The sequence below is a fragment of the Colobus angolensis genome, unplaced genomic scaffold (assembly GCF_000951035.1).
Source record: "Colobus angolensis palliatus isolate OR3802 unplaced genomic scaffold, Cang.pa_1.0 Scaffold369, whole genome shotgun sequence".
Classification (NCBI taxonomy): domain Eukaryota; kingdom Metazoa; phylum Chordata; class Mammalia; order Primates; family Cercopithecidae; genus Colobus; species Colobus angolensis.
In genome coordinates, this window is record NW_012117032.1 from 1,283,982 (window position 1) to 1,306,591 (window position 22,610).

General features: G+C 39.7%; 1 protein-coding gene across 1 annotated transcript in view; it reads right to left on the reverse strand.

Moving 5' to 3' along the window:
* PHLPP1 (PH domain and leucine rich repeat protein phosphatase 1) overlaps positions 1 to 22,610 on the reverse strand; it is a 264,871-nt gene that overhangs the window by 97,914 nt on the left and 144,347 nt on the right. The window contains exon 4 of the mRNA XM_011953596.1: positions 21,215 to 21,381. Coding sequence (XP_011808986.1) covers positions 21,215 to 21,381 — 167 coding nt within the window. The remainder of the gene's footprint in view (positions 1 to 21,214; positions 21,382 to 22,610) is intronic.

Sequence of the window (22,610 nt, forward strand, 5' to 3'; positions counted from 1 at the left end):
TTTTGCTCCATGTTCCTCTTGGACTCATCTGTGGTGGCACTGGCATGAGAAACATTTGACCCATTCTGCCTGCTTCAGAATTGCTGGGAACACCCACCCTTCAGAAGGCGTGACTCAACTCCTTTTGGCTTTCACGCTGTTGTCCACACCCCCAAACTTATTGGCCTGTAACTGAACTCTTCTCAGTTTCTTGGTGCAGTGCTTTTCCTGTTGTCCCAATAAGACTTCTAAAATGAATCCACATGAACTTACCCGGTACAAGTAAAACAAACATATCACCTTTTCATATAACTAGAAAACAAAAATAAGCACACGCATATTTTACTTAGGTAAAAATTAAAATTTACAGTCATGAAAGAATTTTATAATTTTCTTAAGAACTGCTACAGATGTTGAAAATCAGAATAAATATTACCAAAGCTAAAACTCATAATTTTTCAAAAGTAATAAAGAACTAGAGAATTCTCACTGTTGACAATAATTGCCATGGACATTTTGCTGTAAAGGCAAATTAAAGCATTCCCTAAAGAGAAAAATTCTTTAATTAAAACAAAAAACCTTTATTATTCATTTTTTTAAAGTGATGAGGTGTCACTGTCACCCAGACTAGAGTGCAGTGGTGTGATCATAGCTCACTGCAGCCTTGACCTTCTTGGCTCAAGCAATTCCCATGCATCAGTGTCCACAGTACATGGGACTACTACACCCAGCCCTGAAGAGAAAGCTTTTCTTAATCCTTCTTTTGAAATGATTCAAACAAACAACAAAAAAATAAAAATTAAAGAAAGTCATACAAGAGGTACTTACTGGTTACTATGTGCCAAACCTTAGGCTGGGTTAATCCTATGGATACAATAACAAATAAGGCACAGCTCCTGCCTGTGGTGGAGAGGGAGGTATGCAGTGGCAGGCTCCGTGAGTCCAGTAAGTAAATTACATAGAGAACCACTCTAGATTATAAGATGGTAATTATGTGAAAACAGCAGCCACTAGATCTATAGTAAGCCTGTACTATCTAAATTCAGGAAAACAATGAGTCATAAGCTGCATAAATTTGTCATTTTGATTCTTTTGTAAATTAGCAATATAAGAATCAAAAACCAAGAAATATGTTATCACATTACACTTAAACATCTCTGTTTTGAGATGGTTTCTTTACTCAATTTATCCATGACTACATTTTTTTTCCATTTTCTCACCAACATATCTGCCCACAGTAAGCCCATTAATTGCCAATGATATTCAAGAGATGTTTAATATTAACCACCCCACTAGGAGGACAAATAAAAATATTAAAATAACAAAACAAAACAAAACAAAACAATTCCTTAAAAAGGCAGAAAATGGATCACTATTTCTGCTCCTCTTCTCAAACCAAAGGAGATAAGATTCACAAGTATACTTGGATAAAATCCCACTCAAGTCGCACAAAGATATATAAAAAGGAAAACCAAATAGCATCTATATCAAGGATATTGGATTACCAAACAAATGAGAAAGTGAACATAAGCAAAAGTGAGAATAATTAGGTCATGAAAACGTGCTTAGACAGTAGCCTAAACACCATATAACAAATAGGCTAAGCATATCTGATAGCTAAATAGAAAAGAAAAAAAAAAAAACAAAAAATCCTAACACCCAAAAGTTTCCCAGGTATAATAAAAGTCTGGTGCTAGGGTTGAACCACTATTTACTAAACATTTCTTGAGTTCCTACTATGCAAAAAGGTGCTGGAAGTATACAAATGTGAATTAAACATGGTTTTCACCCTCCAGGAACTTGAAACAATTTGAGAACAAAGCTCTTATAAAATAAAGCAGAAGATGAAAACTGAAAACTTACTGGCGGCAGTGGTGGGGGTGGGGGTAAGAAGCACCATAAGTGTTTACAAAAGTGAAAACTTTTACCTAAGGAAAATGAGTAAGAGTTCAACAGACAGAGGGGGACTGAAAGACAGACCATTTAAAAAGAATCGTACCATATGGCTGTTTCTCAAACTTTAGCATGCACTGTTATAATGCAGATCCCTGGCCTCCATCACTGTAAGTTCTGATTCAGGTCTGGGATGAAAAACAGGCATCTGTGTTTCCAGTTATCTTAGTCTATTTTGTATTGCTGTAACAGAATACCAGCTGGGCATGGTGGCTCACGTCTGTAATCCCAGTACTTTGGGAGGCCAAGGCAGGCAGATCACAAGGTCAGGAGATCAAGACCATCCTGACTAACACGGTGAAACCCCATCTCTATTAAAAATACAAACAATTAGCCAGGCATGGTAGCACGCGCCTGTGATCCCAGCTACTCAGGAGGCCGAGGCAGGAGAATCGCTTGAACCCAGGAAGGGGAGGTTGCAGTGAGCCGAGATCATGCCACTGCACTCCAGCCTGGGCGACAGAGTAAGACTCCGTCTCAAAAAGAAAACAAAAAAACACATACACACAAAACCAGAATACCATTGACTGGGTGATTTATAAAGGAAAAAATTGATTTCTCACAGTTCTGAAGGTTGGGAAGTCCAATTTCAAGATGCTGGCATCTGTTGAGGGCCTTCTTGCTGTGTCATCCCATGGCAGAAGAGCAGAAAGAGCAAGAGAGCAAACTCACAGCCTCAGGCCCTTTGATAATGGGGATTAATACATTCATGAGGGTAGAGCCCTCATGGCCTAATCAACTCTTGAAAGTCCCACCTCTTAATACAGTTGCATGGGGGATTAAGTTTCCAACATATTAACTTTGGAGGACACATTCAAACCATAGCACCAATAAACATTACAGGTGATTCTGACGTAGGCATTTCATGAATCATTTTGTGAAACACTGATTTGGAAAGCAAAAACTACAAGGTAATTCGGAAACATTAAGTAGACCAAATTATTAAGGAGAACGAAGCCCTGTGGTTGTAAAGAATGCTTAAAGTCTAATCACAGAGCATGTCAAGAAGACACTGGTATTTGCCTGTGAAAAACTTTGCACTGAATGAAATAATACATCTGAACATGCACATATTTATCACATGTATCAGAAAACATCTCCCCTTTGTTGCACTTCTAGACACACACACAAAAACACACACACACAATATGTAGAATGTAAATATGCATTCTGACAAAGTTTAAAATTAGGGGGAAAAAACAACTATTTAGAAAGTCAGCCTTTCCCCAAGGTTTTATTAATTATACGTCCAAAAGACATCACCAGGGAGGAAAGGGTGTGCCCTGCTTTTACGGATGTCACTGTCAAATATCCTGCCAGCTCTGGTGTCATCATCCTCACCACTCCAGAGAAATGACAAGAGGAATGTGACTCCTCCCATTCAAAGCTCCATTAGTTTACAGCATGGTGAGTGACATCAAAATTACAGCCACTAAAGAAAAACAGAAATTTTCATGAGTCCTTAGTTTTCAAAACTGATATGCTTGTGTTGTTTGAATGAGCTCGAGAGTTAGATGTGTTTATTTGACATGAAGTAGCAGAGAGAGGGAGGAGAGGAGTATTGGTCTCCATCAGCATTCTCATACTGGCAATAGTTCTGAAGAATTATTTCAGAAGTCATCAGCAAAGATGTTAGTTATGTTCCCAAGTTACGATGACGCTTCACCATTAACAAAATAAGCATCAGTTTGGCCCTCCTACTCTATACTTATTACTATCCGCTTGGAGCTGTGCAGAGTAAAGTTGATTACCACTCAGAATAGCAAATATCTACTAATACAGTGTTGGCATTAAACTCTTGCAGTTAAGTTAAAGCTCAGAGAATACAGCAAAGAGCTCAACAGAGCTCAAAGAATGGAAGTGGACAGAATACAATAACTGAATTGGAATCAAGCCAAGGCTTTTGAAGATACCAGCCTCTCTCCCTTCTATTTAAGTGGGAATAAATGTTAAAGAACATGTTAACTACCCCAAAAAGTCAATAGGGCAAATTGTAATTTAATATAGCCTGGCTGATATTTTATTTCTGCGCTCCCTATTCAAAATGTGCTACATGAGGGAGTATGAAAATGGACCATTATCGCCATAAATTAGGTTGGCAGCATTAGGCAAGAAGAGAATCAAAGGCTATATACAATCACGGAGCCCCACGCACCACCTGACAGCTCTGCTTTGATCAAATTCTTTGGGAAGGAAAATGGGAATCTTGTGAAATGAAAGCTTCCCAAGAGGATCACAATTCCATCTGAAAAGCAAAGCTGTATAAGAAAGGAACTTCTAGTTCTGGGAACAGTTAACTGACAAAAAGACATTCCATACATTCCATGAAATTCCTTAAACATTTGGCAAGCCTCATGGAACCCTGGTAGTGGAAATTCTTTCCCAAGGTTATCTCTAACCCTAGCACAAATGAGCAGCATTTGTGCTGTTTTTCTTTTACATAGGCTTTACTCTTTCCTCAGCAGTCTGCAGCTGGCTTGCCTTTAACATTTTTTATATAGCAGAGTGCCTTCAAATAAGCTGAAATTGTTCTAAGTGCTGCTGTTTAAATCGATCAAATGAACTGCAAAAATGTTTTAGCATGCCACTCTTTTCACTATGCTAATGAATTATCACTATTTCCATTAAAAGAAGTTTTCATGAATTATGGATAAAAACAAAAACTAAAATCTTTCAATAAAACCTGGAAATGTGGGCTTTTGGTAATGATAAGTAATTAGCATTAATCACTTTACATCTGGAATGCCAACACCCCCAAAAGAGCAGAACAGCAGAATAGGAAATAAGGTCATTTGTTTTCTACTCCAAGGGGACTAAAAATGTAGAATTTTAGCTTTCTAAGAAGAAAGGTACTTGATAAATGCCATGCATAATTAGGAGTTTCTCATTGCTCATTTCTTCATACTTTCATTCTATTATGTCCACATCCTTGCACGACCAACTCCATTCACTCCCTCTTTCTCTCATGAGAGGACCTGTCCCTCCATCTCTCCATTTTCAGCTAAACCAAATTTCACATCTAATCAGAGCTCAAATCACGTCTTTCCTCCAAGTGTTGAATTCACTCTCCTCTTGACCCAAGTAATCTTTACTTGTTTCAGGTGACAACATACTCAATTTATACCACAGCTTCTAAGACACAATCAATCACACATTCCTAAGTTCCCTGAAATTGATGTGTAGGTGCCATATAATGCAATGTGGTTGATCAACCATCATTTTAAGTGACTGATGTCCCCTTAAAATAGTCACCTTGAACACTAAATGCAAGAAATGGTTCCAATGCTCAAAGCATTTCTAAATGTTCTCTTCCTAGAGTTTTATGATCACATTATTTTGATTAGCCTTGGTGGCGGGAAAACCAACAGTTCAGTTCAGTAAGTATTTATTAAGGACTTTATAAGTAGATGGCGATTTTAGAAATTTTTAGATGTTTATTACAAAAGGATTGATAAGCACAAAACATATAAAGAAAGTGAACAATTCAGAAGAGGAAAAGATCACATAGAATTGAGAAGTAACAAAAAAAAAAAAAAAGAATTGAGAAGTAACTAAAAGCTTCAAGGAAAAAATGCCATTACAAATACACTTTGAAGGGTGGGGCAGGAGTCGCTAGGTTGAGTCTGGTTTGGCAGGTGGTCAAAGGTAAAAGTTGGGGCACATTCTTGCAAGATGAGTGGTAAGAGAATGTGAAGTGAGTTTAGAAAATGGTGAAATAGACCATAGATATTTTTTTAGAAGTCCAATTTCATACCGCCTATTTTAAAACTAGTATCTCCTTTTCCAACTTCAAATCCTTTCTTACAAACATTTTTCTGTGTAAGGTTTTCTGAATCATCTCACTGTGCACATTGTCTTCTCATCATACTTTCAACCAAAGAGAAATACAATGATAAATTACCAGTCTCACTTCCTTCTAAAAGTTGCTACAGGCCGGGCACAGTGGCTCACGCCTGTAATCCCAGCACTTTGGGAGGCTGAGGCAGGCAGATCATCCGAAGTCAGGAGTTCAAGACCAGCCTGGCCAACATGGTGAAACCTCGTCTTTACTAAAAATACAAAAATTAGCTGGGTGTGGTGGCGTGCACCTGTAATCCCGGCCTACTTGGGAGGCTGAGGCAGGAGAATCACTTGAACTCACGAGGCACAGGTTACAGTGAGCTGAGATCAAGCCACTGCATTCCAACCTGTGGGGGAGGATAGAGTGAGACTCCATCTCAAAAAACAAAACAAAACAAAAAAAGTTGCTACAAATCCCTTTCGCAAAGAAGTTGCTACAAATACCTTTTGTGAAGAATACATATAATTGCATGAATAAAGACAATTCCGTCACCATTCACTCAAGTGCGTCCAACATCATTCACTCAAGTGGGCATTCATTTATGGAGTATGTATTTAATGTTCACCCAGCAACTTAGTAATGACCTCTGAGGGGGACTTGATTCCTGCCCTCTCAGAACGCAAAGCCAAGCAGAGCACACAAGATAAATATAGAAAACAAAGGTGATAAAAGTTAAGGCCATACTGTATTCCCATGCATCACAGTATCTTCACAAAAACAGGCTTAACTATTACACAGAATTTTATAAAACTGTCAGGGGACAATAGTAACACACAATGGCAAAATTCAATACCCAAAGGAGAATGTTAAGAAAACAAAAACGCTGGTGGTACTTTTTTTGTTTGTTTTTGCCTTTTTTCATATCACATATGATAAAAATCACATTAAGAATTCTACAGGCCATATGCGATGCCTCATACCTATAATCCCAGCACTTTGGGAGGCCAAAGTGGGCAGATCATAAGGTCAGGAGACCGAAACCATCCTGGCTAACACGGTGAAACTCCATCTATACTAAAAATACAAAAAATTAGCCAGAAGTGGTGGCACGCACCTATACTCCCAGCTACTCAAGAGGCTGAGGCATGAGAATCGCTTGAACCTGGGAGGCGGAGGTTGCAGTGAGCTGAGATGGCGCCACTGTACTCCAGTCCGAGAGGCAGAGCGAGACTCCGTCTCAAAAAATAATAATAATAATTCTACAGATATATAGCAGGTCCTCAAACAATGTCATTTCATTCAATGTCATTTAGCTATAATGTTAATGAGGAAAAAAATCAATCCCTGGTGAGGACCACTGTCTTTGTGAAGTTTGCCCATTCTCCTCTGTCTGTGTGGGTTTTCTTGGGGTACTCATTTCCTCCCACATCCCAAAGCTGTGCACATTACGTTCACCAGTGTGTCCACATGGCGAGTGAGAGACAGAGAGAGACAGCTGTGTGTGTGTGTGTGTGTGTGTGTGTGTGTGTACACCCTGTGACGGGATGCTGTCCTACACAGGGCTGCTTCCTGTCTGGCATTCTTAGCTGCTGGGAGAAGCTCCAGCCACCAGCAACCTGAACTGGAAAAACTGGGTAAATAATTACCCTTTTTGTTTGTTTTTTGAGATGGAGTCTTGCTCTGTCGCTCAGGCTGGAGTGCAGTGGCACAATCTCAGCTCACTGCAACCTCTGTTTCCCGGGGTCAGGCAATCGATTCTCATGCCTCAGTCTCCCGAATAGCTGGGATTACAGGTGCGCACAACCATGCCCGACTAAGTTTTTGTATTTTTAGTAGAGATAGGGTTTCAATACGTTGGTCAGGCTGGTCTCCAACTCCTGACCTCAGGTAATCCGCCTGCCTCGGCCTCCCAAAGTGCTGGGATTATAGGCGTGAGTCACCTCAACCGGCCTATCTTACTTTAAATTTTTTTATTTTTATTTTTTTTGAGACAGAGTTTCGCTCTGATTGTTCAGGCTGGAGTGCAATGGCGTGATCTCGGCTCACCACAAACTCCACCTCCCAGGTTCAAGTGATTCTCCTGTCTCAGCCTCACGAGTTACAGGCATGCACCACCATGCCCAGTTAATTTTTGTATTTTTAGTAGAGACGGGTTTTCACCATGTTGGTCAGGCTGGTCTTGAACTCGTGACCTTGTGATCCGCCCACGTTGACCTCCCAAAGTGCTGGGATTACAAGCATGAGCCACCACGCCTGGCCCTTTACTAATCTTTCTTAAGTATATGGATAGCTCATATTTACTGCAATGTTTAATACTAAAAGTGTTTTGATGTTTATTTAGTAGTTTCGTGGTGTTGTGACCAGAAATATGCCCTAAGAACTTAACTCTTATTTATATCAATTAACCTATGGTAAAACTGGTTTCATTACATAAGACATTAAATGAGGAGTTACTGTACATGATTTATCAAGTCATTTAAAATACCAACTTCTACTGAAATTATAGTGCTCTCCCTATAAAAGTAACTCCATTTCTAGAACCAGCTAGGACTTTCTAGCTGTGCTAGTTTTTTTTCTCTATACCAATTTATTTATAAACAGCAAAAGCCAGAAAGCAGATCCATGTGGCTCCACTTCCTTTATTAATGGAAGCGATAACCACCAACCATAAAAAAAATTGAAACATTATATTTCTATTTATGAAGTAGTTATTTTATACGTTTTCTAGTTTCCACACATAGAATTAAACAATTTAAGTGTATTTTAATTATCACCAATTTGGCAAGTACTTACTAGAACAGAGGCTTCTTTCTTAAACTGGTTGGTAGAAATAATTAGTAATTAAAATAGTCTAAGATAAAGACATTTTAGTTGAACTTAAGTGACAAACTTTCCAAGTACCACGGACAAAGTTACTGGAAACACACACACATACATTCACACACACACATTATTACTATCAAATTTTGCTTTTGACTTCATTCTCCTATTCCTTTTTCTAAACATGGCAGGATATCACCATAAAAGAATTCTCTGATCTATCATACCTTAGCAAGGAGTGCAGAATACACTACCCCAAAATATACCACTTTGGCATAAGGATTATATTGAGCCAAACGCACTTGAAAAACAGCAAGTGTAAAAAGGAGCGCTCTGACCTCCCTTTTTCTTTCTTTCTTTTTTTTTTTTTCTCTCTTTGAGGCAGAGTTTTGTTCTGTCACCCAGGCTGGAATGCAGTGGCTCAGTCTCAGTTCACTGCATTGAAGCCTCCCGGATTCAAGTGATTCTCCTGCCTCAGCCTCCTGAGTAGCTGGGACTACAGAGGTGCTCGCCACCACGCCTGGCTAATTTTTGTATTTTTAGCAGTGGCGGGATTTCACCATGTTGGCCAGGCTGGACTTGAACTCCTGACCTCAAATAATGCACTCACTTCAGCCTCCCAAAGTGCTGGGATTATAGGCGTGAGCCACCGCGCCCCACCTAATTTTTTTTTGAGACTGAGTCTGGCTCTGTCCCCCAGGCTGGAGTGCAGTGGCGCGATCTCCAATCACTGCAACCTCCACCTCCCAGGTTCAAGTGATTCTCCTGCCTCAGCCTCTGGAGTAGCTCGGATTACAGGTGCCCACCACCACACTGGCTAATTTTTGTAGTTTTAGTTGAGACAAGGTTTCATCATGTTGGCCAGGCTGGTTTCAAACTCCTGGCCTCAAGTGATTCGCCCAGCTCGGCCTCCCAAGCCGAGATTATAGGCGTGAGCCACTGCACCTGGCCTCTGACCTCCCCTTCTTGAAATCAAGAAACAAAACTCCCTTGTGAAAGATGCCCTCTATGTAGCAGAAGGAAAGCAACATTCTGACCACAAGAGACAGGTAATGGCCGGGCACAGTGGCTCACGCCTGTAATCCCAGCACTTTGGGAGGCTGAGGCGGGCGGATCACGAGGTCAGCAGATCGAGACCATCCTGGCTAACACGGTGAAACCCCGTCTCTACTAAAAATACAAAAAATTAGCCGGGCGTGGTGGCGGGCGCCTGCAGTCCCAGCTACTCCGAGGCTGAGGCAGGAGAATGGCGTGAAGCCGGGAGGCGGAGCTTGCAGCAAGCAGAGATCGCACCACTGCACTCCAGCCTGGGCGACAGAGCGAGACTCCGTCTCAAAAAACAAAAAAAAAAAGAACAACAACAACAACAAAAAAGAGACAGGGAATGGAGTCTAAGACAAACAACATTTGTTAAAATAACTCATCTTTCTTTGATCTCCCCATATATTTTACTTACTTTTCCACAATTTCCTCTGTGTTCAAACTAGTATATAAGCACTTAGATTTTGCCACTTCTTTAGGTCTTCATTTTCCCATGGGGGTTCCTATGAACATGTAAAAATCTGTACACTTTTCTCCCGCTAATGCCTTATGTCCAGTTAGTTCTCAGACCCAGGTGGAGGCTTTTAGAGGGCACAGGTAAAGTTTTGCCTCCTCTATATTTACAAACTCTAGGTCCTTCGATGATCCTCCCTATAAATCTTTAATAAATGATAAATAAATGGCACAGTTACAAGAGCTAGGCCAGGTGCAGCAGCTCATGCCTATGATCCCAGCCCTTTGGGAGGCCGAGGCAGGCAGATCACTTGAGGTGAGGAGTTCAAGACCAACCTGGCCAACATCGTGAAATCCCGTCTGTACTAAAAATACAAAAATCTGCCAGGCATGGTGGCACATGCCTGTAATCCCAGCTACTCAGGAGGCTGAGGCAGGAGAATCGCCTAAGCCTGGGAGATGGAGGCTGCAGTGAGCCGAGATCGTGCCCTGTACTCCAGCCTGGGGGAGGTCAGACCGAGACTGTAAAAAAAAAAAATTTATAAGAGCTAAATTTGGTCAGGCGTGGTGGCTCATGCCTGTAATCCCAGCACTTTGGGAGGCTGAGGCAGGCAGATCACCTGAGGTCAGGAGTTGGAGACCAGACTGGCCAACATGGTGAAATTCCATCTTTACTAATAATACAAACATTAGCCCGGGTGTGGTAGTGCATACTTGTAATCCCAGCTACTCAGAAGGCTGAGGCAGGAGAAGTGCTTGAACCCAGGAGGCGGAGGTTGTAGTGAGCCGAGATTGCACCATTGCACTCCAGCCTGGGCGACAAGAGTGACACTCCATCTCAAAAAAAAAAAAAACCAACCAGAGCTAAATTTAAATTTAACAGGGCAGTAAAATGTTCAAACACCATTATAATTTAGTGCAAATAAGTTCATACAGCTTTGCTATCATATTAAAAACATGAAATTAAGAGAAGAGGAAAAAAATTATATCCTTTGAATTTAAATCAGCAAAAAGTTGTCTTCTTCACTGACTCTACAAAGAAACTTACCATATTTTATGAAAAATCATTCCCTATTGCAAATAACAATAATCTTAGTATTAAGACTATCTGAGTCATCTAGAGATATAGTTAACATAAATTAAGTACTATCTATGAATAAAAGAATTAAACAATGTATTATAGTTATTGGTGACACATATAATCAGGAAAGAAACCATCAAAACCACCAAAAATTACCCTGAAGTTTGCCTCTCCTCTATATTTTGAAAACTAACTTGAAGAGTTCCAATGCCAATAAAGGAAAAACAAACAGCACTAGTTCCAAGAACAATGTTTTTCCTCTGAAACTGCTGACCTGTGTGTGTACATCAGCATGCCATCTTTCCAGATTTAGAATGTTGGTGCAAATACCAATTTAAATGTTCTGTGAAAATAGCTCATTTGTTAAAGATGAAAATTTGTAGTAGAAAGAAAAATTAAGGGGATATGTGCTTAAGATAAAATGCCTCAGAACTCCTACCTGTTATAATCACATTGTACTTTAAGTTTCTCCCTGGCTATTTGCCCTAACACTGTAACCTACAACTTAATTCCTTGAAACTTAGGTAAAAACATAAAAATAAATTGCCCTTTGGCATCTAAAATGTTCCCTGTGAAACATACATTAGAGATTACCACAAATTTCCTAAACGCACAAATAAAAATAAGCAACTAAATATATGGCATATTTCGAAGCCACCACACTAGGTGACTGGACATTTAAAAACCACATGAATGCTTTCTGCAGTACTAACATCACTTTCTTAAATACACATTATACACTTAATTCCTGGTATTAAATATATGTATGTATGAAGGGAGTATATGTGCATGTGTGTACTTATCAACTTATTACTCTGGAATCTTAGCAATAAAAATCTTTCTTAGACAATGGAAGTGGGAGACAAACACCTCATAGTAGTGTGTAATGAAAGAGAAACTGGTGGCTGGGAGCAGTGGCTCACACCTGTAATCCCAGCGCTTTGGAAGGCCGAGGCTGGTGGATCACAAGGTCAGAAGTTCGAGACCAGCCTGACCAATATGGTGAGACCCCCGTCTCTACTAAAAATACAAAAATTAGCCGGGCATGTTGGCGTGCGCCTGTAGTCCCAGCTACTCAGGAGGCTGAGGCAAAAGAATCACTTGAACCTGGGAGGCAGAGGTTGCAGTAAGCCAAGCCGAGATCGTGCCACGGCACTCCAGCCTGGGCGACAGAGCGAGACTCTGTCTCAAAATAAAAAGAAAGAGAAACTGGTTTAAAGCCTAGTTTTTTCCAAAGAACAACACAACAGCAGCTTTACCAGTTACTCCAATGCCACATAGCAAGTCCCCTAGGCCTACCTTCCCCATGCTTAAAGCAACAGAAAGAACAAAACAGAAATCTTTTATTGCAGTGTAAAATTTTAAAATTCTCTACCTTAAACAAATCAAAACCACTGCCTTATACTACACAATACAAAGTACAAGCTGATAATAAGTCACTTGGTATGCTTTCTTTTGCTTTTTTAAAAGAAAAGTCAATGAAAGAAGCTGGACTCAAACACATATTGTGTGTTCCATTTAGACCAAGTACAAAGACAGGTGAAACTATTTCATGATGTTCTAAGTCAGGATAGTGATGATGTTTAGGGTAACAAAGGAAAGGGTACAAGGATGGTTTCTGGAGTGCTGGTAATATTCTCTTCCTCAATATGTATACTGGTTACACGGATGTGTTCACTTTGTGGAAATCCATCAAGTTATGCACTCGTATCTGCCTTTTCTATATTTTTGTTATACTTCTACGAATTTCCAAAAGGTTACAGAAGGAGGAGTAAGACCCCAGATCCTCTCCCCAATGCCAGCAGAAGACAGTTAATTCCCTGGAATAAAATGAACCAGAGTCCCTGATTCAAAGACATCAGGCATACTACACAGCATGATGAACAGGGAAACTGCTTTCTTTGGCCCTTCATTTGACCCAGGGAGGTAATTTGGAAGAGAGAGAATAGTTTGTTAAAGCATCAGGGAGGTAATTTGGAGGAGAGAGAATAGTTTGTAAAGTATAGAGCAATAAGAGAATGAAAACCACTGAGTTAATTTCTTACTTAGTTATACATACAGCTTGAGTATTCTCAATGATTCATCTTAAGATTTTAAACAACAGCTGAAAGATGGCTCATGTCCAGTGACTTAGTTTACTTTTATATTCAAAATATTTCAGTCTCAGTGTAATATACTCATTTTCTGAGATGCTGATTACTGAACATATGGTCTCTAAAAAGATAATTCCAGAAGTCCATCTGGGTAATATCAAAGACTCCTTTATCTCCTTTCATACCACATGGCTCAGTAATACTGTCTTATCAGACATGTGTTCTTTACAATTATTTTTCTGATCAATGATAGGTTTGGGAAATTAGAGAAAATAAATGTCATTGAAAACAAAGTATTAACTAAATTTGTGCATTTAATGTTAATGTTTACATATACAATTTTAAGATACAACTTTTTTTTTTTTTTTTTCTGAGACAGAGTCTCGCTCTGTCGCTCAGGCTGGAGAGTGCAGTGGCACCATTTTGGCTTACTGCAACCTCTGCCTCCCAGGTTCAAGTGATTCTCCTGCCTTAGGCTCCCAAGGAGCTGGGATTACAGGTGTGTGCCATGACGCCTAGCTATTTTTTTGTATTTTTAGTAGACACGGGTTTCACCATGTTGGCCACCCTGGCCAACATGACCTCAAATCATCCACCCACCTTAGCCTCCCAAAGTGCTAGGATTACAGGTAAGATCCAACTTTTATCTAAAATAGTCTGAAGTTATCCTTTATCAATTTGGTATGCATGCAATGCTATAGAAACTGGCTTATGGAAGTTAAAATAAGACATGATTGTCAAAGGACGACGGTATAATCTGTAGTATTGTTTAATTCTTTGTAATGACTTAAGTGTCGAAATACTTCTCATAAATTGAAAAGAAAAAAGTGACCAAGCATAACAGAAAACACTGTTCTGAAAACAGGGAAGTTAAATTAAAATCCACATACTAAACCTTGAGATTCCTCCTTTCTTTTGCACTAACTACCCTGAATCTTGGCATGCATTGCCCTGGCAGAATACCAAAGGGTTTCTCTAGTAAACTGACACCCCCTGAGGAAAAGGTCCACACACTGTCTTTGCTGTGTAGCAGGCCAGAAGAACAAGCACCTACCCTGGCTCCAGGAAGAAAAAAGTCTCCAAGAAAAAGGTGCTGAGAGGAATATAAGAATTCCGTCAGAAAGCTTACAAATACTAGGGAAAAAGAAAAGTATACAAGTGATAAAGTGAGGCTGCTATCAAGCCAGCACAAGAAAGGAAATATAATCACTGCAATTAAATCCCTTAGCTTGAATAAGTTCCAGGCTCATAATAACGTAAATAGTGAGCACTGACTTAACCAAAAATTAATACCTATATATTGAGAGGATAGGGGAAAGAGAAGTTACATGTGATGTGGGATAGAGGGAGTGCGAGACAATGTAAACGAATGAAATCCTGATCTTCCATAGTAATGGGTCAACATATAATGTCCAATAATGAAAAATCAAAACATAGCAGTATATGCATAATATTTAGAAAGAGAAAGGAAAACAGCAGAAAGAGCCAAAAGATTCAAAAGGATTGTCTAGGCAGCAGGACTTGGATGCAGGGAGGGGCTGGAACTTTAGGCACCTGCTTCTTATTGTAAACTTCACTGTTTATTAAGATCTTTAAAAATCTATATGGGTGTTACTTTGATGAAGGAAAAGGCTTAAATTTTTAAAAATACAAAATAAAACAAAACCAAGAAACGTAAAAAACAGCGGGCAACAAAAATAGGGCTAACCTGCAGAGGGAAAATGACAAGACAATCAGCTCTCACAGGTAGCGCAACAGACCAGGTGAGAGATGAGAAGTACCTTTACTGTAACAGCTGGGGAGAGAGCGTGTGTGCAGTAGAGGGATGGAAGCAGAGGAGAAAACAGGATGAGCTCAAAAGACACCACACAGAATCAATAGACATGGGGGATCAAGTCAATGACTCTGTAAGAACTAAATGGCAAGACAGAACCTGAATCCTCCTGAAGTGGGTCATGCCCAAAATATCCCTCCACCTGGATATTTATTCCACAAATACTGGCTCTTTGGGAGCATCATATTCTTCTATGTAAAAAGAAGCATTTTAATTTTCTTTTTGTTTAGGTTTAAAATGTTTGGATTATTATGAAATACTCAAATAAAAAATGCAGAAAACTGTAACATTCATCCAGGTATTAACTATACAGCGTTTTCAAATATTAACCTTTTGGGCCAGGCGTGGTGGCTCATGCCTGTAATCCCAGCACTTTGGGAGGCCAAGATGGGTGGATCACCTGAGGTCAGGAGTTTGAGACCAGCCTGGCCAACATGGCGAAACCCTGCCACTACTAAAACTACAAAAATTAGCCAGGCATGGTGGTGGGTGCCTGTAGTCCCAGCTAACTCAGGAGGCTGAGGCAGGAGAATCGCCTGAACCTGGGGGGCAGAGGTTGCAGTGAATCAAGATCGCACCATTGCACTCTAGCCAGGCAACAGAGTGAGGCTCTGTCTCCAAAACAAAACAAAACAAACAAAAAAACCTTTCGGCCTCTCATTTTTCTTTTTAAAGAAATAAACATTACAGACATAGTTGAAACCTTGTTCAAACCATTCACTAATCCTATCCCCGTCTCCCTAAAAGGTAACTGTTAAACTGAATTTGGCAGTTAACATCCCCATAGACCCCATCTTTAAAAGAGAGCATTAGGTTGGATGATTTTTTTTTTTTTAACTTTTATTTTAAGTTCAAGGCTACATGAGCAGGTTTGTTACACAGGTGAATATGTGTCATGAGGGTTTGTTGTACATATATTTCGTCACCCAGGTACTACACCTAGTATCTGTTATTTTTCCTAATCCTCTCCTTCTTCCTGCCCTCCAGCCTCCAATAGGCCCCACTGTGTGCTGTTCCCCTCTATGTGTCCATGTGTTCTCATCACTTGACACCCACTTATAAGTAAGAGCATGCAGTATTTGGTTTTCTGTTCCTGCATTCGTTTGCTAAGAATAACAGCCTCCAGCTCCATCCATGTCCCTGAAAAGGACATAATTTCATTTTTTATGGCTGCATAGTATTTCATGGTGTATCACATTTCTTTATCCAGTTTCTCATTGATGGGCATTTAGGTTGATAGTCTGGATGAATTCTAATGCCCCATTCTGTTCTAAGACATCAGGATTTGGCAGTATGATAGAAAGTCTTTGATGTTCTATAATAGAAGTACAAAAGTCTACACTTCTGTGAAATATGCAAAAATATTTCCCAATAATTTCAAATCTCAGAACACACTGATTGATGATAGTTCATGATGGGTAGCTCCACAAACAAAATGATAATAATTATAACCTTTCAGCAAGAAAAAAAAAAAAAAAACTATATTAACTTTACTGTTGTGGTGCCAGTACTTTTTTATTTTATTTTATTTTATTTTATTTATTTTTGAAATAGGTTCTCCCTCTGTTGCCTAGGCTGGAGTGCAGTAGTGTAATCATGGCTCACTGCAGCCTCAAATTACTGCGCTCAAGCAATCCTCATGCCTCAGCCTCCCAAGTAGCTGAGACTACAAGCATGTGCTACTATAGCCAGCTAATTTTTAAATTTTTCTTTCATAGAGATGGGGTCTCAACGACGTTGACAGGCTGGTTTCAAACTCCTGGTCTCAAGCTATCTTCCTGCCTCAGCTTCCCAAAGTGTTGGGATTACAGGACTGGGCCATTGCATCCAGCCAGTCCAAAATTAATAACAATACATAGAGCATATAAAACCTAAGCTTAAGTATTTTGCAAACAAATCAGTCCTATCATTTGTCTTTAGTGAAAATAGGAGACTGAAGAGAGAAAAATTATGTTTCAAGAACTATGGTATACCTGTTATTAGATTCTAGTCTCAGTCGTTTTTGAGGGTTTTTTCCTGCAATTTAGACTAATCCTACTTATTCCCATGAACCAACCAGTGATCTCTGCTGCTGCTCAGAAGAAACAAAAGGGATGGGTAATATAAACATCTTGATCAGTATTCTAATTCTGGGCATGTACTGGAATCAGCTAGGGACCCCATATCAGCTTGGTTCCATAACTGCCTAGTTAATAGAAAGCCTTCTTATTTAGTTTACTTGGGATAATTTTACTTATCTTTTTTTTTTTTTTCACTGTTGTAGAATATATTGCTGTTGTACTCTTTGTGTAGGAATGCAGATAAGCTTACTGAATGTTTTCTTAAATTGAACACTTACTATTCTTCCAGATAGCACCTCTTGTTGGAACTCACAGTTATCAATGGCCCTTGCCAGATCAATGCTTTGTGACTGACCTCCTCTCTACCTTGAATACAAGAGGCCCTCATAGTTAGGCAGGAATATCATTGTCCCTATTCAGCCTGAAGAAGTTACAGAAGATGGATCTTCATTCCTCTACAACCCTTGGGATTAAAGATCTCCTTATAAAAGGGAGAGGCAGCCGGGCGCAGTAGCTCACGTCTGTAATCCTAGCACTTTGGGAGGCCGAGGTGGGCGGACTACCTGAGGTCAGGAGTTCGAGACCAGCCTGGCCAACATGGTGAAACCCCCACCTCTACTAAAAATACAAAAATTAGGTGGAAGTGGTGGCAGGCGCCTCTTGAAGCCGGGAGGTGGAAGTTGCAGTGAGCTGAGACTACACCACTGCACTCCAGTCTGGGCGACAGGAGTGAGACTCTATCTCAAAAAAATAAACAAAAATAAACAAATTTTAAAAAATAAAAAAAATAAAACGGAAGGAGGAAATATGTCAGAGGCATTCAAACCTAAGTGACTCCATCTTGAACAGGGGCTGGGTAAAATAAGGCTTACCCCTACTGGGCTGCTGCATTCCCAGGAGGTTAGGCATTCTTACTTACACATGAAATAGGAGGTCAGCACAAGATACAGGTCACAAAGATCTTGCTGATAAAACAGGATGCGGTAAAGAAGCTGGCCAAAAGTCACCAAAACCAAAATGGTGATGAAAGTGACCTCTGGCTGTCCTCACTGCTCATTGTATGCTGATTATAATGCATTAGCATGCTAAGAGACACTCCCACCAGCACCATGACAGTTTACAAATCCCATGGCAATATCAGAAAGTTACCCTATATAATCTAAAAAGGGGAGGGACCCTTAGTACTGGGACTTGGCTACCCCTTTCCCAGAAAACTCATAAATAATCTACCCCTTGGTTCAGCATGCAATCAAGAAATAACCATAGGCTGGGCACTTTGGGAGGCCGAGGTGGGCGGATCACTTGAGTTCAAGAGTTCAAAACCAGCCTGGCAAGATGGTGAAACCCCATCTCTACTAAAAATATAAATTCTAGCTGTGCATGGTGGTGGTGCCTGTCTGTAATCCCAGCTATTTGGGAGTCTGAGGCAGGAGGATCATTGAGCCCGGGAGGCGAAGGCTGCAGTGAGCTGCCACTGCACTCCAGCCTGGGTGACAGCAAAACAATGTCTCAAAAAAAAAAAGAAAAAGAAAGAAAGAACCATAAAAGTAGCCAACCAGCAGCCCTTAGGGCTGGCTGCTTTGCCTATGGAGTAAGCCATTCTTTATTCCTTTACTTTCTTAATAAACTTGATTTCAATTAAAAAAAATAAAAAGAATCCCACAGTGGTAACTTTCATAGTATACGTCAGCTACAGGGGACAATCAGGAATTGCTGGAGCAAAATATCCTTATTAGAGTCTCGACTGCCTATGTAATTAATTCACTGCAGCACCAAACTGTCCCAGTTGTCATTATATTCTTCTCTATTCTTTTCTTCCAGGCAACCACAGTAAAAATATTCTTTAAAAAAATTGTAATGCCAGTTTTACTTAAGAATGTCCTTGATGACACAGGAAAGTCATTTCTTATTACATCCCAACCCCTGAGTATATGTCTTTTTAATTTTCTGGGTGATAAAATAGGAGGTACACAAAAAAACACTTCTGGTACACACTGAAGTATGATAGTTATCTCAAGGAAAACACTTATCTGATGATGTGAGTTGTGGGCCAAACCAGTCACTGTTTACAGAGAATCCCATTTTTACTTGAAAGAACAACTGACAAACGATTATTATTCATACTTGGGTATTTGGCAGACATTTTCTCAAAAATGAAGTGAGAAGACAGCTTACTGGAAAACAACTGATGGCATATGCTGCCAATAATGGCCTTCACATTTCTAATTAAAAATTAAAATTGTGGAAACTCGTTTCCACAGTAAGCTTAACAACATCCCAATACTTAAAAGACTTTACTGATAAATTAGTGGTGATATTGGCCGGGCACGGTGGCTCACGCCTGTAATTCCAGCACTTTGGGAGGCCAAGGTGGGCGGATCACTTCAGGTCAGGAGTTCGAGACCAGCCTGGCCAACATGGAGAAATCATATCTCTACTAAAAATACAAAAAATTAGCCAGGTGTTGGGGGCAGGCCTGTAATCCTAGCTACTCTAGAGGTTGAGGCGGGAAAATCGCTAGAACCCAGGAGGCAGAGGTTGCAGTGAGCCAAGATCGCACCACTGCACTCCTGCCTGGGCGACAGAGTGAGACTCCATCTCAAAAACAAACAAACAAACAAACAAACAAAAATAAATCAGTGGTGATATTAACAAATATGAATTCTTAAAATTCCATAATAAAATATATTAACATTTGGAGTATCTGTGTTACACAACGAAGCAGTACTCTCCAAATGACCAACACTTAATGCAACAAAGTGATGCATGGGTAAAGAGTCAAATCAAACTGCAAGTCAGATCAATGGATCTTACCGTTAAAGAATTCAAAAAGCTCACGAATAGAGATGTAGATTCCATGTTAGAACTAACATTTAAAAAATGACCACTTGTCAAGTTTTGGTATAGTATCAAGGAAGGATATTCACAATTACCTAAAAAGACAATTAAAATACTCTTCCATTTCCCAATTACGTCCACAAACTTTATAAGCAAGTATTGGATTATTTTTTCTGGATGTTAAAAACCATAAACGGAATCACAATGGTTATCATATTTTTAAATTCCTGATCATATCAGTCATGTAAAAACAAATGAACTAGCAATTATTTATTTAAAAGTTATATTCTTCGCAGTTACACAGTCTACATATTTGCAACAAATATATAAGTATCAAAGGTTTAATTTACCACAGAATGAAGACTGATCACTGCTCCAAAGAGGAAAGGAAATGGATGTGGTAAATTCTTAAATCTGTTTTGGAGACAGGCAAGTCAAGTCCGTCTTTTCTAGTTATAAATGAGCACATTCTAGGCCAGGCATGGTGGCTCACGCCTGTAATCACAGCACTTTGGGAGGCCAAGAAGGGCAGATCACTTGAGGTCAGGAGTTCAAGACCAGCCTGGCCAACATGGTGAAACCCTGTCTCTACTAAAAATACAAAAATTAAGAGGGTGTGGGCACCTGTAATCCCAGCTACTCCGGAGGCTGAGGCAGGTGAATCACTTGGGCCCAGGAGGAGGCTGCAATGAGCCGGGATCACGCCACTGCGCTCCAGTCTGAGAGACAGAGCAAGACTTTGTCTCAATAAAATAAAAAAATAAAAAAATAAAAAATAAAGGAGCAGGTTCTATTTAACATGTGACTCTTGAAACCTACATATTAATCACCCAGACGACATGATATAAATGGATTTAAACGCTGGTTCTTAAATTTCTAAGGAAATGCCTTTTCACGGGAAAAACTGACCTTTCATAAATTTCAAAAGAAACAATTTAATCTGAACAAACACCTGAAGTTCGGAAGTAACACACCAAATGTTATTGTTTGCAGATGCATTTTTAGATAGGAATAAAAGTTGCTAAAGGAGAATTGTTCTTACACAACTCTATCCAATTAATAAATATCATAAATCATTAGTTTCAAAAGCAAGAACCTTAAAAAAATCTCGGGTTGAGAATTGGTAATGTCCTCACTAATAAACAAAGTCCTATTACTCTGTTTTCCGAAAGAGAAAGTTTACACACTAGTTTTTTTAGTGAGAATATTCAAGAGATAACAAGCAGAAGTTCATTCTGCCCCCACCCCTTCCTCATGATCCACCCATTTCTGCAGGCTTACCTTTGCAGTTCATTAAGCCCCCTGGCAGCTGGAAGGCTAGGGTTTTGCCTTAGGAAGTTTTGTTTTAAATTGAGATGAGTGAGGTCTTGGCTGTAGAAGAGGTTGGCAGGCAGATGTTCCAGGCTACAACATGAGAGGTCCACTGAGCTAATGCGCTGGGATGCAACCTAAAGAGGGATAAAACTTAATTTTAATACCATCCACTTATCCTATAACTACTTTCTATGGATAGAAATAAGATAATCCCAATTTGGAATAGATATTCTATGAAAGTAGCACTGTTAGTCCAAATATAAACCAACACAGTATTCAGTCATGTGCCGCATACCAACCTTTCAGTCAATAACATATCACACACAGCAGTCCCACAAGATTATAAAGCCGAAAAATTCCTATCACCTAGTGATATGGCAGCTATCATAATGTCAGAGCACAACACACTGCCTTTTCTATGTTTAGATACACAAATACTTACCATTTTGTTACAACTGCCCACAGATTCGGTACAGTAACATGCTACACAGGTTTGTAACCTAGGAGCAACAGCCTAGGTGTGTAGTTGGCTACACCATCTAGGTTTGTGTAAGTACATGCTGATGTTTGCACCATGAAGAAATTGCCTAACAACACATTTCTCAGGATATATTCCTGTCATTAAGTAATGCATGTCTGTACTTAGTATTCGAACCAAGTACTTTATAAAAGCATGAAAATGTCCCAGGTAACACAGTGCCAATTTATGCTAAAGCACCTGGCTTTAGCCCCACCTTCACACATATTGGTTTTCTCTTCTCACAGAGGCAATGGGAATACAGTTCTAAAACTTTGGTTAATTCTCCCTATTTATCTTTACCAAAGTTTTAGGGCAGAAATTTCACTGCTTATCTGTGATCAATCTGATGTTTTTTTCTTTTACCAAACCCCAGGTTTCTGTTCCTAATTGTACAAGGCAGTAGAACATAGTCCTTGGGTGTATGGTTCTGAGTTCAGTGTCCAGATTCACAGCCCAGTGCCGCCACTCAGGAGCTGCGATAACTTGAATAGATCACTGATGTAAGATCCAGTTTTCTCATCTGTATAACAGGTATAAAGATGGTACCTACTTCTACATGCCTGGCACAGAAAAAGCACTCAGTAAATGTTAACTGCTATTACTATTACTAGTACTACTAATAACACTACCATTTCCAAATCAAATCATTCACATTTTATTTTTTATTTAAAAAAAATTTTTTTAAATAATCAAGTAGGGGCAGGGTCTTGCCATGTTGCCCAGGATGGTCTCAAACTACTGGGCTAGGTTGATCCTCTCACATCAGCCTCCCAAAGTGCTAGATTACAGGCATGAGCCACCACACCCAGCTTCATTCACATTTTATACCCACTAAAATCCATA